The following is a 19229-nucleotide window of genomic DNA, read 5'->3' as shown; positions in this document are numbered from 1 at the left end:
CTTCCAAGGCTGAGGATCACCCTCATCTAAAAACAACAAATAACACACCTCTAGCTATCCACAATCTCAACAACTCAGTGGAAATATCACAGACACAACACCAATCAATACAATACACGCACAAAATTCACAACTCACAGTTATTATCTAGTCAGAAGCCACAACGTTATAAATGTCTTACAATTGCTATCCCCATGCCTGTATAAACAAGACTTACCGATTTACTGAATATACAAAACGAGAAGTAAGTGGTATAAGGCTTGCTCATAAAGTCGCACACAAAGTAATATATAAAGCAACACTTTGAAGCCCAAATTGAACTACAATACTATAAATCTGTGTTAAACCCTACAATCAAACAGTCTCAATAATAATGTTGGAGTAAGGGGGTCATTCAAATTATTGACAATTTCATGACCGTACAAAGCGCACTAACGAGAAGGGGATTCTGGCCTAGCCTCTGCATGCTTCATAAAATGCCAATCAGTAGTAAGTGGCTCGTGCTAATTTCTGTTTTCCATGGCCACAATTGCATCATATGCTGTTCCTGAGCTAGTCACCCATATGTATGAGATTTGCAAACTTACGACTGAGACAGCCTATTACGATTTTTGTTCTAACAACAGCAGTTGTCCATAAATAGCCCAGCTGTCTCTATACTACCACGACTTTCTCAATGTTTTCGTCTTTGTCCATATGAATGACTGGAAACCTAGAGCTGACATCATTTGAGTGAGTCAACTGGAATAGAGGAAGAACTGCTGTCCTAGCTAGGAGTTCTGATGTAGGTTTGCGTGAAGTGTGGTACGCCTAGAGCACACAAGCATGCACTAAATCTTCACAGTGTCGCTATAGATCATGTTGTTCCTAATGTCTTCTTATCTGAAGTATGTTAAAAATAGTTAAACTCATTATGAAATCATTTCTTCGCTTTTAATAATAATTATGATAACATTAGCAAATATTAACAGATATTTGGTTCAGATAATAATTTTAAAAGTTTTATTGCCTAGAGCACTAAATTCAGATATACTATGTGCAACCAAAATTAATCACAAATGGCAAGTGTTACCGCATACACACATGCACAAACACACACACACACACACACACACACACACACACACACACACACACTCACACACACACACACACACACAACAAGAACAACACAACAACAATAACAACAATAACAACAACAACAACAACAACAATAACAACAATAACAACAACAACAACAACAATAACAACAACACCAACAACAACAAACAAGAGCACCTAGGCAGGGCACTGCTACATCTACTAAAGAACAGACCACAAAGGCCCATACCACGTACCAGAATCGTTTTCAGACTCGAATAGTTTCTCAAGCGATTTAGGTGAGCGAGTTCCTCGCCTACACAGACAATATGACTGAGTTTCACTGAACGATCAAGATTACAGGGCAACAACAGCACCTGCCCAAAATTCGTCTGGCCATGTACTTGCCCGCTTCAAGAGTAGACATGACTCACACACCCTAAAACGCTGTTTCTTCCCCGGCCACACGCTGAATTTCAGTCCAATGCAGGAATGCACCACACTGCGCGCCTGATGGTTTGCGCATGCGCATCTCATGTAACTGAATTATTAGACAACTCCGCAGCATTTAGTGTACCGAAAAACTTTAAAAAGTGCGTGTTCCTCATCGCACGTTAAACCGCGTCACAGCTTCCCCACACCACACTTCGGTGAGTCCAGCGCCCTCGCTCTTTCACAAACGGCAGTTGATACCAATACCAATCTAATCCACCATTCCGGTCACGTGTCGATAACAAACATAGTGCAAAGGCATAGCCCTTGCCATCATCCTACATGTCTATCATACAACTATTCCAGCAGCTCTAATCTACATAGTATTGCAGTCTTACAACCTAATCTCGGCACTGTACACCTAATTAAAGTATAAACCCTCTAGACTCTCTATAAACGACCGACCAAAAATTGGGCCAGCCCAACACAAACTAGATAAAATCAAGAGTTCGCGGTCACCAACGACGATGTCCTCACTGACACTCTTGAAGGAATCCGAGGCTGCGACCTCCTACCAACACAAAACGACATACACACTTACAGACGAACACCACACCTAAACAGCCACAAAAATTCTTACTTTAGGGAGGAAACCTGTGGGGTCTTGCTTCGTTTCGGAGCCGACACAGTCGGCTTTGTCAGTTTGAGAGGCGATACCAAAGGCTGTATTGCCGCTGCACTGGCGACTCTAAAAGGACTAGAAGTCGTCTGATGATGTGAAGGTTGCATGTCGCTCAGTCTATAGAGAGCAGAGCACATCAATGTAGACTAAGAGACAAAGAGCAATGTGCTCTGGTTAGGTGTGTGACGTACTTGATGCTACCGGTCGTGGCACCTCGAACCCTAGCCGTCGCATGGGATACCTTCACCTTCAGAAGACCGTCTCCTTGCGATTGTCTAAGCGGTCCAACTGCAACCTGCACACAACATAATGAAAATATTAAGTTGATTATCGTTGACTCATTCTGAGTGTGCCACATGCAAGCAGCATGCACACATGCACACAAACAAACACGCGTGCACACACACACACACACACACACACACACACACACACACACACACACACACACACACTAATAGTAATGAGTGGCAGAGTAGCAGTCTTGCTGTTATTTGCCCATTTGACCTAAGCCCAACATGCTCACTACAAATGCATATATGTATGTACAGTGTACACATATGTACTGACTCTCAGCTCAAGAGTAAAGCCTGACTCACAATGACGCTGATGCTGACCGAGCGTCAAACTTCCAATAGACCGTCTCAACAGACACAGCATCCTGTCGTGCTGACACTAGACTAGTAGGTTTCATTCTATGTTAGCATCAACGTTGGCGTCAGCGTCATATTGCGAACCAGGCTTTAATTAAAAGATATTTGAAGGAGAAAGTGCCATTATTCTTTTCAAAAATTTTCAGGACAACATTGGCACTTGGCACCAATGTTTTTGTCTACCTACTATACAGTACTTGTCCATCTTCTCTGTATGAGTTAGTACTCAGTTAGTCCACTTGACATGAATTCGACACATGACCTATTTTGTCCTTGTTGTTATCAACTTGCAGTTTATCTGTTACAGTGGAAGTGCCAATTAGCCAAACACCCCATATTCAATAGCTTAAAGACACATGATCAAGTGACCATCACTCCAGAGTGGCACAAAATACAGTATAAGATGAAATATTGGCGAGATATATTTTGGCGGATTGGAAAAATTTTTCAGCGACTGCCAATATAAAATCCCCCATTGATTTGGCCTCTGGGATATGTTGACGTCTTCATCCACATGGATCAGCAAGATGGTAGGTAATCCCTTGCTTGCCGTCTGTTGTGCCTTTATGCAGTAGTTGGAGATCATGCAGTAAGCTAGAGAAATGTGAGCAAGGAACATAGCTATTAATCTTAAACACATCAAGACCACTTGCAACTTTCCAGCCTTGAACATTATCTACATGCTACTACACAAGGTAATCATAGGCACCTGTAATGTAGTAGTGCTTCATACCCTAATCCCAACAAATGTCTTATCTAAACATCCTCTGGTGCAAACAGGTTTCCCTGTTCCCAACAAATCTTCTACCATCTGGTCCAAATCAGCTAGGATAAGTGGCCCTTCTACTTCACCACTTATCCCTTGATCCTGCTAAGAATCAAAGTGCTAGCTTTGATGGCAACACACTTCCACAGTGTCCCTTGTAAACACTCGGTATTCATTAGATAACTCTTCCTCGTTTACCTCATGTTTCTGTACAGGTTTGTCTAGCGTTTTCTCAATCAGTCATTATCACTCAATTTTTTGTTCATTAGAATAAATACTCAGCATTCATGGTATCTATGTTGTGCACTAGACTATACCATTTGATGATTAGAGGTACCATACTGTAGTGTGCACTCCCATTCAATTTCTTCTGGAAAGTGCAGTATACCCACAGTCAATGAGACAGTCAATCTGGTCAATAAATCAGGCTCAAGACTGTCTACAGCTGTACTTACCCTAAACACAACATGCTACACATTATCAAGAAAGTCACTCTACCCATCCCATCATCTCTATTACCTGCACCACTGGTTGAAACACATCAATCAACCCGACTTGCATCACTTAGTACAATCTACCTTTTTTCAAAACCTCATCTGGGCTAGATGCTCTTACAGCCCACAGTTAGCACTCTGGTTTCCCTTATCCTTAAATCAGACTTTAAAACAAAGGAAACCTATTTGCTTTACACTCCCACCACTATAATCATGCCCTCAGTTTGCATAACCCATTGTCCTTTCCAATAACCAACATTTTACTTACAATTATTACATATTTACCTTCATATTTATCAGCCCTATCACATTTATTATCTAATCTTCTAAGCCACAAACTGTGAGCTTATCAACAATATCTTGTTTCCATTTCAACAAGAAATCAACTTTTATTAAGCCAAACAAAAAACTCAAAACCACAACCTAATTGCAGTATACACATACTATAGTGCTACCCATCTGCAAATCCTAGTCCATCCCTCACCTCCACTGGTTTGTCAGCAGGCTTTTCTGACAACATGATGGCACCCAGCCCACTCTGGACACTGCTGATCCTATCCTTCTCCTGTTCTCGAGCTACACAGCATAACTTGAATCAGACGACACAAACATGTGTACAATCGAACGCAAACTCGTACCACACGAAGCTGCATAACGCTCTCCCTCTGCCCACAACCAACTCTGTTTCCTAAAGGGAAGACTGCATCACACACCACCCATTCATCACACATCACAACAGTTTGCATGTCTCACTCGCTGAGAAAATGCTGTTGCGGACCAATCACGGAACCCGGTCGACAAAGCCTGAAATAAAAATGACAAACAAACATCACACTCCAGGACTTCCGCCTTAAGGCCCACACACACACACCAACCTAATCCAAGCAATCGCCTGAGCAGCTGTGAACTTGTAATGTTTCATGATGTAACAACCAATCAGAGTGCCGGTGCGTCCCAATCCGGCTTTGCAATGCACAGCAATGGCTCCCCTCGCACTCTCACACACAGTAATAAATTTCCTAACAAGCCACAACAACGAGATTCAGCGCATTACAACTCATCTCCAAGCTAATTAATCATTCCTACTTGACTATCGTATCACTAGGAGTGCTGCCGTCTGTGAAGAACATGTCCTTGTGCTCGAATCCTCCGTCCGTGAATCTCTTCGCCTCGTACGTCTTGCGATTCAATCGCACGACGGTCGTCACCTGGTGCGACCTGAAGTAGTCAAAGTACGACTCCGGGGCATGAAGCGGATATCCTGACAGAAGCAAACAGAGAACGAGATTCAAAACAGTCGACTGAAGACCGACTGAGTGAGCATCCCGATGACTTACCATTCTCTATTCGACTTCGATTGTGTGGGCCGCTGAATGCGAGCAGTTTGCCCGGAACAATCCAGTTGAGGTCGCCGTTTTCGACTTTCTGTGCCAAAAAAACGCATGACAATCAGGTGAAGGTTAGAACTCGCGAAAAAGAGTTTAGACAACACGTAGGACGTCCGGATTCCCAAAAGTCATCACACCCACACATCAGGATTACGCCTCAGACACACCTCCAATGCATGTCCTCACCTCGTAGTGCTCGTACTCCTCGACGTCGAACTGACTGAAGTCCAAGAATCCGAACTGAACGGCCTGGCAAAAAACAAACGAGCATCGAATTACGTGCGCACAACAACTCGGAGATAACGAGGAAGAAAAGCTAGCATCCCACACACACCCACGTCATATGTTGCGGTCGAGATGCTATCCCCGCTTCTATACCGTACACGGTGTGTACACTGAGATACAAAGCGAGTAGACTAGATACTAGCGGTCGTTTAGATTTCACGCCTTGTCGCCCCAGGTGTCGTGCCCGTTGTCAAAGGGGAAACACAATGAACAATGGTGTTGGTGTTACCTTTTGGACGCTCTGAAAAACGTCAAGCAGCGAGAGGTGAAACATACAGCCACCAATCGACGCATCCCTGCGACAAGAAACAAACGAGTCGGTCAGTAGAGTCTGAGTTGGCTCGATATGCGTAACGCAGGCACGTGCCATGTGCCGGGTTTACGTCATGCGTGGTGTCAAATGTTACAGAGCAACAACAGACGACCAGCTCGAATCACATCGATCTGGTTTCGCAGCCACACGGGCGACTGTTTCGCAAGACTTAGCGTACCTGAACGGTAAGTAGGGCAGCTGGCCGAGCGTGACGAGCTTGTACATCTCTTCGGGACTTCTCCTCTGGTAGATGATCTGCAATGCACATAAGACATTCTTTAGAGCTCGACTCCGTTTTAGTATGGTCACAACACCTATGTTCATACGGCTAAAACAAATTGTTGCACGACTCGCTGCAGTAATCGCAGCTGGACGCCAGCCAAAAGCAAAACAATTAACGCGAGATTATAAGTAAGATACTGACTTACAGCGTAGGAGCCGATGAGGCAAGCAGCATTCGCTCGCTTGCGGCTGTCGAACGACGTGTAGTGAATGATCTTTTTCTTGGCTAGAGTACTAGCCTGCAAGCGAGCAAAAATCGCATTAGCTACATTACAAACATTGCAGACAAAATGTGTCCAGCGTCCTGCAGAGGCGCCCACTTACTTTCAGCTTTCTGTTCAGCTTGCGACAATATCGATACAGCATGGCCAAATTCAGAGGACCAAAGTCGGCATAGAAGCTAGAGAGAGAAAAAAAACGAGACCCTATCTTGAGAAAATCTTGGCGTTGCAAGAAGGCCGTTTGGACTCACTTTTCGTACTGGAACTCTTCGTCCACGCAGTAATAATGCGTCGCTGCGTTGCTGCGTGGTCGTGTTCTCAAGGTGCAAAAGTAGAGACGATCTTTCAACGCGACACGTTGCATAAACAACAAACGAAAAAAGTACGAGATGCAGGACAAGCCGCTCACCTTTGATAATCTCGCACGGCATGCACGGTTCTCTCTCAGCGTCCATCCTCAATCGTGCAGTCAAGAGAGGTCTCCGATTACTGAACATGTCGCTGAGGGGAAGACCTTTTCGCAGTGTGGTAACTCACAGGCACTGGCCAATCGTAAACCGAGTTGCTATGCGTTGTCACAATATACGCTAATTGTGTTCGGTGCCCACGCCTCGGATTAACGGCGACCAATCAGAGAGCATTCAAGTTATCACTTCTCGGCTAGCGACGCGCTTGATTGGATGAGAGGCTGAACGAACTTATCAACAACAGAATCGACATATTCCATATGACGTCAATAGATGATGGATGGGTTGATGTGGACGCTCTGGACGTTGCGAGTGTTACAACACATCAGACTTTGGGAAATATTTTCTCTATTTCCACTGCTGCCCTTTGCGTGAAGCCTTTGGGACAAACAGTTTCATGCTTGAAAACATCTCATCTAGCTAACGGTATGAATATAAACTCAAGTAAGCAGTCACTTGACTAGTGATCATCAAAGTTTACTTGCTGCCAGCATGAATTGCAGCAAAATCTACTGTCTTCACTCCTGCTTTCTGTAATAAATCATTGATTGAAACATGATCCAGAGTGCCCTGATCTATGTGAGAATACAAGAGTTTGCCATCTACAACACAAACAGTAAACAAATTAAATCCTAATTACTAGTGATTCTGTATTCATTCATTAATCAAAATATCACAATCCAAAGCAGTAAACGATATGCAGTATGCACTGCTGGGTCATACCTGGTTCCACAATAAAAGAGCCGCCCTGTTGACTGAAATCCCCTTGTTTCTTTAGTCCTTTCAGTGCTTGCCAAGTTGATGACAATGTTCCCTTCAGAGCTGACGACTTGATGTGAATGCTTCCTATTTTGTTGTTAATTAAAAGACAAAGTTGATTAGAAGATCTCCCTGCTATGTTACAAATATATATAGCTGCTTGATGTGACATAACCAGGTGGTATATAAGCATTGCTGTTCACCATAATTCATAAACATGCTAATCAATACAACAGACTCTATTTGACTCTCGAAAGAGATGAGATCCTTGGGTTTTAATTAATCACGTGCAGGTTTAAGATCTCATTTTTCTACCAATAGCTTTAGCTTGGAGCATGCTGCTGCATGGTCCAAAACCATTACAATTATCTTCTGTAGAAATGACACACAGGAACATATCGGCCCAAGGGCTTACGATGTTCCCCGAGAGCGATACTAAATACATCTCATGGCCTACAGTATGTGATGATTAGTTTCAGAGAAGCAGATGTTGATATACTAAACTGCTACGAGAATAATTATAAAGCGTAATCTTTATGGTGTGTGTGTGTGTGTGTGTGTGTGTGTGTGTGTGCATGAGAGAGAGCACGGTGTTCACAATATAATTTACACATAATACATCATAACTATATGTGAAATTTCTTTTCTCCCTAACGAAGATATGCTGTGTTGCCTTCCTAATCATTTCTTCTTCGTTTCCTGTGACTAATAAATATAACATCAGTCGCTAATGAAAACACTAGAGCCCATATGAATGTTCACTTCATTCAAACAACAGCATCATGCATCACTGCATCTGTTAAGTAAACCATAAGCTCAGCTCAATATGAAATCTGTCTGTGACTAACTGACACTAAGCTCTAACAATAAAACCATATTACAGCACCAAAATAGCCTAATCCTATTCCTGATGTATTTAGTTTACATAATATCAAATACATGACTTGTGATTGTCATCACACTATTGAATACCTGCTCCTTCGGTAGATAGCGTTGTCTTCAGCCCTAGAGCTTGATAGACCACTCTGTCAGGATCACAGTACAAATCATATCCAAAACCTAAGTAGAAACAGTTTCATAATAATGCACGCGCGCTCTCTAGCTCTAACGACCATCAATGCTCTGTACTCACCTGTTCTTTCCCTAAACCCCTAAACAGACACCAATACATTCATTAACTGAAGTGGTCATGGACGACATATAGCCATGATACATAATAGTAATTCGATTTACCTTGATAAACTTAAATGAAGCACATCCTACTACTACTAATCGAACATTAGATTCCTAGAACCAATAGTCAAGTTAGCAGCTCTAAGCATAGCAACACCGGTCAACATCTGGATTGAGGGTTTACCTGGAGGTACTCAGCCGGGACTTTTCCTAAGTCTGACACATGACAAAGAAACACGCCCATCACGTGACGTACGACATCATGCAAAGGCACGTGGTTGGAGTTTGAACAACGCTGCTAGTGCATTTCGGCTATAAATCACTTTTATAGCCGTAATACACTGCTCGGTTGCTCTAGCAACAATTTATTCCACAAAAATATTTGTAAAAATTTAAAAAATTATAAAATGCCACAAGCATTGATAATTGCCATGCACAGTTTTCTCAGCAGCCTAGCGTTGTTCAAATGCAGACAGTCAAAATTCTTACCCTCTGTGTACTCCTTGCAGACGTATCAGAGAAAATGCTGATAGGTAAATGCATATAATGCGTATTAGGTGAGTGGTGTGAACTGCTGTGTACACATAGGTTACCCTGACGAAGACGATCAAAGCCCGCTTGTCCTTGTAAAGAGCACCGAAACGAACTTCGACGCCCTCCTCGTCACGTAAAGTGAGATCAGCAACGGAATCGCCAACGGTTTCTTGACTTGCCTCTGCCATTTCAGGACATGCGCAGATATGCGCGTAAACGCTACTAGCCACGTGAACACACAGTTTCAGTTTTTGTTTCAATTCATGATCAATTTCACACACAGGCCTAGGCGCACGCACGCACGCACGCACGCACTCACGCGTTTGAAATGTTCATATGATTATGACAAACAGAGAGACAGACAGACAGACAGACAGACAAACATACAGACAGAGAGACAGACAGACAGACAGACAAACATACAGACAGAGAGACAGACAGACAGACAGACAAACATACAGACAGAGAGACAGACAGACGGACGGATGAACAGACTTACCTGCAAGACAGGGTGATTGAGGCCCTATTAGATCTATTGCTGGAGTGTGGTCAGAGAGCCAAGGAACAGGTATACAAAATCTGAATGTAGACTCAACATTATAATGTTTGCATGATGCAGAGTCAGGTTCTAATCTTCACCTTGACATCTAGCTGCACGGCACACCCACCCGTACCCTTGACTTTTTGCCAAACTTGATCTGCTGAGGCAACAAGGGTTGCAGCAAACCGAAGAGAAACCAGAATTAGAGATGTCAAAGTATATGACCAACACAAACTGCCTGGAGGCTCAGTAGGCAATGTTGTCAATCCCATGCACTGGTAATGGAACATTTTGGGACATATGCATGGGAAGAAAAAAGAAGAAATAGAAGTTTTGCAGAAACTGGCAGCCTCTTTATCAGAGGAAGCAGGAAGACCTAATGCTGCAGCAATTTTAGACTTTTGGAGGAAACGATTTTCTGTACAATTACCGAAGTGTAATTAATGCTCAAGTTATATCAAAGAAACGTAGCATGTTGCGTTGTGAGTCCGAGCAGCCCAACTTTTCAGCACCCAATTTTTCCTCATTAGACTTAGTTATATAAGTGTTATAGTTGCTGTAATGTTAGCTTTTCAATGAACATTAGTCTATCTGTATTATTGTAGTTATTTGCAGAATTGTATCATAGTTTGATGTAAGAAATAAATGATCATGATTAGGCAGGCAGGCAGGCAGGCAGGCAGGCAGGCAGGCAGGCAGGCAGGCAGGCAGACAGACATATTGTTTATTACTCTTGAACTTCAATAACACTACAAGCAAATCTTCAAAAGTACACAAATCCACATCAGCCATTAATATTACAATGTTCATCAGCACAGACCTATAGTGGCCGAATTACAAACCGAACTGTCTAACTAACCATGTGAGAGGTGAGCGCTGTTTTCTAAGCTCCTAGATCACTTGACTGTTACCTTTTGATAATATAGAACAAAGAGACGTTGTCTCCAGTTAGTGAGGAACTCCACTGCTGTTTTGGCATCTCCAACAGCTCTTGCCCTAGTTAATGTCTACAGTTCTTGCAGAAATCTTTCTGCTGATCGAGTGACCTCATGCAGTGTTTGAAATATTGTTTAAAACTTGGAAGATGACTCTGGGAGCACGTTAATCAAGCATGGGATCAGCAATTAAAACTCCATGTTTGCAGTTTTCCAAATTTTTCTTCTCTTTTACAATACTGCATAACCCGATTGTTTAACATGCAGTACCGTATCAATTATATAAGACTTCATGAATGTAGGAAGATATGCCAAGTTCAACATACTTTTCCATGCAAACTTTAATTAAATCAAAAACATGACATCTGGGTAATCTTCTTACTCTGCATATCTGTTTTGTTGATCTTCCTGGCAAAACATTTGAAGTTCATTGAGCCAAAGAAGTCAAACTGAAATACCTAGGTATTTGTCGTAATCGAGGGCGTGTTCGATTGGGCTCTTCCAGCCTCTTCCAGAAAAGTCTAGAAGAGCACGCCTGCCTGCCCCTCTTCCAACTTCTTCCAGTGCAGAGCTGGTAGAGGTTGGAAGAGGGACGTGCTCTTCCAACCAGCAGCAGAGTCGGTAGAGTTGGCTCTTCCAACTAGAGCGACAGAATTGTAGAAGTTGAGAAAGAGGCATGCACATGAAGCCTCGTCTGGAAGAGCCCAATCGAACGCGCCCCAAGACTGAATGGAGAGTGGCAGCAATTATATAAATCCAGACCTAGAGAGTTACCTGGTGTATATACCTTCTTTCGAGAGCTTGATGGCCATACATAGAATAACCTAGCTGGTTCAACAATTCTGGAAACTACATGAGCAGCAACTGCATGAATCCGAGTGATATGCCTATAGATAAAGAAATGAATGCATTGGAAACATCTCTATTGAGAACTGACGACATTAGATGTTGTTCAATCAAAAACTGGATGTGCATGGTGGATCATGCATGCAGTTCTAGCCCAGATTCCTAGAGTTAATTGCTATATATACTCCAAGCTGTAGAGCATTGAGTTGTGCAACTGCAATAGACCACCAACCTGTCCAATATTGAGAACAGATAGACCCTGGTGCAATAATTTTCTAACGCTCAAGCTTCTCCAACAGCTATTGGATTATAATGTCTCTATCTGATTTTGGCAGTGCAATCAGTTGTGAAGCTGACAAAGAGAAAATACAAGTGTTGGAAAGCTGCCAGCTGCAATTGATGAACAGAACAACTAGAAAGCTGCCCTTGGTGCTTTACAAACCTGTCAAGAAACACGAACTTGTCTAGTTGAATGTTGGTACAGTGTATGTCTGTTGATGTTGGCAAAAGGTGATCCAACTAAGACAGTATAAGATGTCTGGCTTTCAACTTATCAGCAATCTCTTTGCAAGATGGTGCTAAACCACTAAATGCTGGAGCCTTAGCAACTTCTGCCAACTCATCGGGCCATCTTAACACACCTCAAAGCTGCACTGATACTAATATTGACACCTTCTGTGTTTGAGGTATGGATCAATTGCCATGGGGGTCCTTTTGCATTTGAATGAACAAGCTCTCACCAATGATAATGAAGAAATCACTGATGGATTGCCTTGATTCTCCATTCTCCTGATTTATCTTGTTTTGTTAGTAAAGACCATTTAAGAATCGTCCAGAAAGGAAAATGTTAAAGAAGCAGCATCCAGCCCAGATTTCACTCTCTGAATCATCCTCATCTTTGCAGTGAAATGATCAAAACAACACTCTTGAAAGGATATCATGCTCTGAGACACAAGGAATATGCTAAACAGCTAGTTCTTGCTGCGTGTTACACTGTAGTCCTCCCATAGACAACAGTTGATGAATATAGCAAAGCCCAGTAGCTCAAGAAACAGTTGCAACAATTAGGAATGTATGCCCATAATGTTGTAAAGATCTTCACCACCAGCTGATTCGGGTCCCCATATACTGCAGTAAATTGCCACAGGCCTCCACAAGCAGCCAATAGAAATGTAACCTGTAGCTGTATCTTTATCTTAATTAAGTTTCTAGCTGTTTTGAATTCTACCAGCTGTCACTACAGTTTGCAAAGAGACCATGCAGATTTGTTATGAATACTTCAACTTTGACAAACAGACATCTAACATAATCAGCACCAGCAACTCCAAATCCCTCCCAATGAATAAAATATAAAACTCACAACAACAGAAACAGTCCTTTCCAGCACCTTATTACTTGTACTGCACATTATTGCTGTAGCAAACATTTGTATCTCAAATGGAAACTCAAGAAAGTGATTGTACAGTAGTAGCTATAAGTAACACCTACTACTACACAATAATTAACCATCTGTGATACCTACTGCAAATCATGTAGTAAGGTAGATGGGCTGTAGCACTCACATGTCTGTTTTGCATATTATACACATATGCTGTTGTTTCAGCATCATAAACTAACTTAACTTCCATAAAGTAGCTACTTAGTACAAAATGCATTAATCAATCTGTACTTTAATAGATAGCACAAAGTTTGTTCATGTCCTTGCACCTAAGCCTAATACTTTAAGTGACTCCTTTGGAAGAGTTCCTGCTCTTGGTCTTGTCTGCTTCCTGGAGGGATCCACCTCTTTTGTAGCATGAAACTTCCATGCATTCTTGATCAAAGAAATCTATGTGATGACAAATTTAGAAGTAAATAAAAAGATATTCCAAATAAACTCAATTTGCAGTTTCTGTATTCTATGTTGGAATGCTACATGTTTGTGTCTTGTACCAGTACATAATGCGTGTCCAGTAGACGTCCAACATCATCAATTTGCAATAACTAGCACAGGTTAGACAACAAATACTTTAACAACGCATTATATAAAAACTACAAAATCTTGAAATGTTGTTGTAGCTGCTTGACGGTGATCTATGTTTTGCTACAGTATACCCCCCTGATTATCCGGACTTTTCAGCAAAAGCCAAATTGTCCAGATAATCAAAAGTCCGGATAAACGAAATGATGGTGTGGTGACTTACACTTACATTCAGTATTATTACATTGACAGTCAAGTACATAATGAACAAATGTTTAATGAATTAATATACAGCAATATTAGGTCAACAACGACTCAATATGTTTACACGTTTAATTAATTAATAATTAAATGTAAAAAGGTCCTCTGTGGTTCCAGTTTTGGAGTAGGTTCACAGGTTTCCATGTTGGAACGATGTCATGCAGGAAACACGTGAAAAACACAGGCTTTTGGGTAAAAAGAAATTGTCTGGATTTTCAAAATGTCATGCAGGATAATTGGTGTGGAGATAATCAGGGTTGTATATATATACTTTAGTGTAGCAATTGAATCAGAGCTGATAATTCTGACTTCATGATTTGGCAATTAATGTTCATGTTATTTGCACCTGTGTGTAGACAAGACGCTCATTACTATGTAATTACAATTAAGGTTTTCCATTGAACATGCACTTGGCCAACCTATTCTGCAGTCCTATTGTTGCAGATACCTACTACAAGTTTGTAGCAAGCCTTAATTGTGCAGATATGTCACTCAATCCAGACGACTGGTCATTTCTACTTCATAGTGATGGGTAACAAGACATACTTTACAGTTACAATCACACCAAGCACATACAAGTGCAAAATGCTTTCTGACTGTATAGCCTGTCAAGATCAGAAGACCACTAGGATTAAATGAATAATCATCACACTTGGCAACATCACAAAGTTAGCGGCCAGATATCCCTCAATCTGCATTTTTGTTAAGATATAAAATTATGTTGTAGAGTTTGCTTCCTTAATTAGGTAAGATATGTAGGTCCCATGTGTGTGGCAACAAACTAATAGTTTTAGTAAAACTGTGCTCCTCTGCAAACACTCACTGACAATAGCTGTCTTGTCAGACCAATCAGATAGTCATATCATGATTTTACTTTAACCATATGTCAAGACTGTCTAGATTGTTAACACGTCATTTATGGTGCCTATTACTAAATTAAGTCTATTGTTCAGAAGAGTCCAGGGACCAGGGACCAGCCTGCATCATCATTATTATGTTTATCTTTAAGAAATACTGCCAGCCGCTCCTAATAAGATTAACCACAAGCACAACTGGCAACCTTGGAAAACTAATAAAAGGTTCCATAGCCTCTAAGGTATACAACAAGTTACTGCACTGGTATTAATACAATACTTTCAAACTTACTCAGCTTCTTCATTAAATTTCTAACTATCACGGATGTATATACGTATGTCACAGACACTTGGTTGGCCAATTTGTGAAATATAATTTGCCCTATTCTCAAGGATTCTACAGCCTACTCGATCCATTCCATTCATGTGGTCTAATACAGCAAACCTTATTTATGGAATCACACTTATGGTACAGATTAGTTTAGTTGTCATAGATTACAGTGATATAAGACTACACATGACTGCAGTAAAACAAATGGCTTAGATTCTAACAGTCTGATTAATAAAGTAAGTTGAAAGAAATGTGTAAATAAATCAAATGCTTTACTGAGCATGTAAATTAAGATCCCTAGTTCACCAGTACACAAAAGTGCTTCCAAAGCATTTGTAATTCAAACATGTGCATGTGCATATACAAAGCACACAACACACTATACCACATCTCAAAGAAAAAATTTAACCAAACTTTTTCTGGCTGCATGGCATGGCAAAAGACAAAATTCCTTCCAATTCCTTTCGAGAAAGCTGAAGTTTGGCTGAGTTTTTAAGCATGCATAAAAACTCTTAAATGTTCATATATTTATACCAACAGCAGCTCGACTATTTGCATGTGTTCAAGCAAATATTATCTTCAGTGGAAAACCAAGCAAGCAACAAATTGCTTATTGGCCAAGTCCAAAACACTGCCCAAAAGGAAAATTTCTCTCATTTCTGTAAAAGGAAGGAAGAGTTTCTCCTTCCAAACTTTCATTTGCTGCTTCTTTAATTACCACAGTTTATCAAAAGAGAGCAGTCACAGAGACCTAGACCATACACTCACTGGTATGTATTGTTTCCTTTCATTTTCCTTGTCAATGAATGCTAGTTCCTCAGGATCAATGAGTGGAAAGCGAATGTGCTCAATCGTATTCTTGCACACCTCGCCCATTGACTCACCAGAAACAACCTGAAAATACAAACACCACCATTCTTAAAAACATCTGAAAAAATGTAACAAACTGTATACCAGAAAATGGCCAGGCTTGCAAGAATGTATAACCATGCACAAAGTACTCCATTCTAATAATCACGTTTGAAACCATCTTAATTAACAAACTCCTGATAAATCAATCAATAGCAATATGTTCTGCATAATTCCTAAGTTCAATCAGCATGGTAAAATACTAATATAGACTAAAATGATAAGAGTGTAGACTATGGTGCCGTGTGTGTGTGTGTGTGTGTGTGTGTGTGTGTGTGTGTGTGTGTGTGTGTGTGTGTGTGTGTGTGTGTGTGTGTGTGTGTGTGTGTGTGTGTGTGTGTGTGTGTGTGTGTGTGTGTGTGTGTGTGTGTGTGTGTGTGTGTGTGTGTGTGTGTCTAACACTTCTCTCCTTTATTTCACAATCACACATTTTTATCCTATATACCTTGATCAAAGCAACAACACCAACAAACACAAAAGTACTTCTCACAATATAAATTCATAAACTCATTATCCACTTTTTAGCGTCATGCAAAGGCACATACACTTACAGAATTGACAGTAGCCCATTCTTTGACTGCTTTTAATATTTCTCCTTCATCAGCCATCAAGTTGTCACTACCCAGAATATAAGACAAAGTGTCATCCGATAACTCAGTGAATCCCCTAGTCTTGAACACTGCCTCTGTGTTCTCCTCTATCACTGCCAAACACTTATCTGCCAAATGATCTTGCTGATATGTAAGCGCAGCCTGAAAGTAATAATATGAAATATGATTTCTATCTTAATTATAACTAAACAATGATCATATTCAAGTAATTCATATCCAACATAAAACCTCCATTTTGATTATGATTATATAAGACAACACAAATATAAATATATAGCTATAATCTTCTGTCATGGTCGTAGTGTATATAGTGAGTCCATGCCAAGCACTATTAGATGCCATTTACCATATACCATAGAAAAATGTATGAATTAGTGTTGAATACTTGATTGCACATCATAAAAAGAAAATATGAACGTGATACCTGTCATTTTGCCTTACCCTAAATTTCAACATACAGCTTTCTTTCAAGAAATGAACTTTATATATAAATAAGTCTACTACATGTACCTAAGTCTGTTTATAGAAAATGAAGTCCATGGAAAAATTTCCAGATCTCAGGGAGTAGAGCCCTACGTTGTTGACACCTGTGCCACATGAATAGGAGCACCAGATTTCTAGGAAATTAGCACAATGTTCCATACATTTGTTATTGCACCTTATCACCTTATTTACTAACACCATTTCTCACAGGCTCTCATTTCTGAACAGGCTTTAATGCCATTCAGTATTACTTCACCCACAAAGACTGAGAATAATATATTACCAAACTGCTGGAATTGCACAAACCCTGTTATTATCTTATAGTTATGAGTGACAAAGAGGCAAAAATCTTCCTGTAAGCCTTTAAGTAAACACAACAGCCCTAACATTGCACTTATAGTTTCAATTTGCAATTTTCCTTGCCTAGGAATCAAATTGACATCAACAGCATCAAAATTATGACTCTGATGCCACATTACCTATTAAGTAAATTATATATTTATAGACCTACCTGGATTTGTTTGTGTAATACTACTAGTGCAATACCATTTGCAAGACTTATGAATATTAATTACCACACAGGTACTGTGATTAGCCACCGGGCATTATTACCTGAGTTGCTTCGCAGACATTGTCAACAGATAAGGTGTCTCGAATAAACTCCACACAAACCTATTGCATAAATATTAGCATGCAAAGCCGGTGCAAGAAAGTAGTGTTGTACAAAGTTGTATGACCCTTGTCAGATCAGCTAAACCATATTCGATTGATATAGCCATCACATCAACAACCTACAACAGACCAAACAAAAAACAGATCAGTTGATGTAACATAAACACATGCCCACATGAACGTGTACACACACACACACACACACACACATACACACACACACACACACACACACACACACACACACACACACACACACACACACAAATGTGAATATAAGCAATGCAAATTGTCTCATGTGGTTTGCTAAATTACACATTCATGATGCTACCATATTAAATTCAAATAATTGAAAGCACAAAATAAGGACATTATCTAGCATGTTCATTGCTTACTGTGTCTAGGCTTAGAGTACATCTGTTTGTGTAAACAAATTCCAACAAAGTATGGAAGACAGTTGGTTGGACATCGGATAAAATATAGGGATCCAGTGAGGTGTCTCCCTTAGCAGCTTGGTCAGCAAACATGGCACGAAAAACCTCACATCTACAAAATTAAACAAACATGACTGCACCGCAAGCTAGTGAAAATGATGTAAAAGTCTGTGATATGGTGTGTGTGTGTGTGTGTGTGTGTGTGTGTGTGTGTGTGTGTGTGTGTGTGTGTGTGTGTGTGTGTGTGTGTGTGTGTGTATGTGCATGTTCGCTTGCAGTACTTCTGACCATCTGTCTCTCCGTCTGTCTGTCATGAAAATGTCTTTCTGTTTGTCTGTCTGTCAGAGTCTGACTACTAGTATCTGATTTGTTAGTCTGTCTGTCTGACTATACCTATCTAGTTTGTTAGTCTGTCTGTCGGTCAGTATGTCTGTCTGCATGTCTGTAATGAACATTTCTGTCTGTCGGTCTGTCCGTCTGTTACTTCCATTTAGTCAATAAAACCTAGATGACACTCAAGAAGTTATCAAGTATACGTAAAGTTAATTAACGATATGGTATGCACCTCGTTCCTAGCACACATCTGTGACCAAAAAAGACTCTCTTCTCTTCTCCTACAATGAACTTGATATCTCTACACGTAAGACATACACACAACACATGTACAACTAGCCTACAAAGGTCGCCTTGCAAATGCCAAGTAACCCGAATTCTTGAGAATTCAGCAGTCTAGACATCTCCACAGCAAACACCTTGGGGTCACCAAAGCTTGCACGTTCTCTCTCACTTCCCATAGTTGAGCCAGAGCGATGCAATGCTAATCCGGGATAACGCCATGTGACCATGACAACTTCAAACCATGC

At 40.8% G+C, this 19229-nt stretch overlaps 3 protein-coding genes across 3 annotated transcripts; all 3 read right to left on the bottom strand.

Moving 5' to 3' along the window:
• Positions 1–1766: 1766 nt before the first annotated feature.
• LOC134185443 (dual specificity protein phosphatase CDC14AB-like) lies at positions 1767–7180 on the bottom strand. Its single transcript, XM_062653231.1, has 16 exons — positions 7006–7180; positions 6848–6938; positions 6700–6775; positions 6522–6614; positions 6272–6348; positions 6010–6076; positions 5682–5744; positions 5445–5532; positions 5194–5368; positions 4983–5126; positions 4861–4911; positions 4746–4795; positions 4592–4683; positions 2386–2489; positions 2153–2311; positions 1767–2083 (listed from the first exon to the last, which is right to left on the bottom strand). The coding sequence occupies exons 1-16, from the start codon at positions 7091–7093 to the stop codon at positions 2014–2016; spliced, it is 1488 nt and encodes a 495-aa protein (XP_062509215.1). The 5' UTR covers positions 7094–7180; the 3' UTR covers positions 1767–2013.
• Positions 7181–7304: 124 nt separating this feature from the next.
• On the bottom strand, positions 7305–9725 carry LOC134185290 (peroxiredoxin-like 2C). Its single transcript, XM_062653072.1, is given in 8 exon segments — positions 7305–7665; positions 7787–7909; positions 8795–8881; positions 8955–8973; positions 9056–9109; positions 9180–9211; positions 9485–9521; positions 9589–9725. Coding segments are annotated over 8 exon segments (606 nt in total). The 5' UTR covers positions 9718–9725; the 3' UTR covers positions 7305–7540.
• Positions 9726–13390: 3665 nt separating this feature from the next.
• On the bottom strand, positions 13391–19187 carry LOC134185697 (BTB/POZ domain-containing protein 19-like). The gene is made up of 8 exons (XM_062653555.1): positions 19072–19187; positions 18932–19000; positions 18328–18478; positions 17998–18051; positions 17873–17932; positions 16718–16918; positions 16026–16151; positions 13391–13679 (listed from the first exon to the last, which is right to left on the bottom strand). The coding sequence occupies exons 1-8, from the start codon at positions 19158–19160 to the stop codon at positions 13545–13547; spliced, it is 885 nt and encodes a 294-aa protein (XP_062509539.1). The 5' UTR covers positions 19161–19187; the 3' UTR covers positions 13391–13544.
• Positions 19188–19229: the final 42 nt, after the last annotated feature.

This window comes from Corticium candelabrum, chromosome 10 (genome assembly GCF_963422355.1).
Source record: "Corticium candelabrum chromosome 10, ooCorCand1.1, whole genome shotgun sequence".
Lineage (NCBI taxonomy): Eukaryota > Metazoa > Porifera > Homoscleromorpha > Homosclerophorida > Plakinidae > Corticium > Corticium candelabrum.
This window is presented reverse-complemented; position numbering and strand designations above follow the sequence as displayed.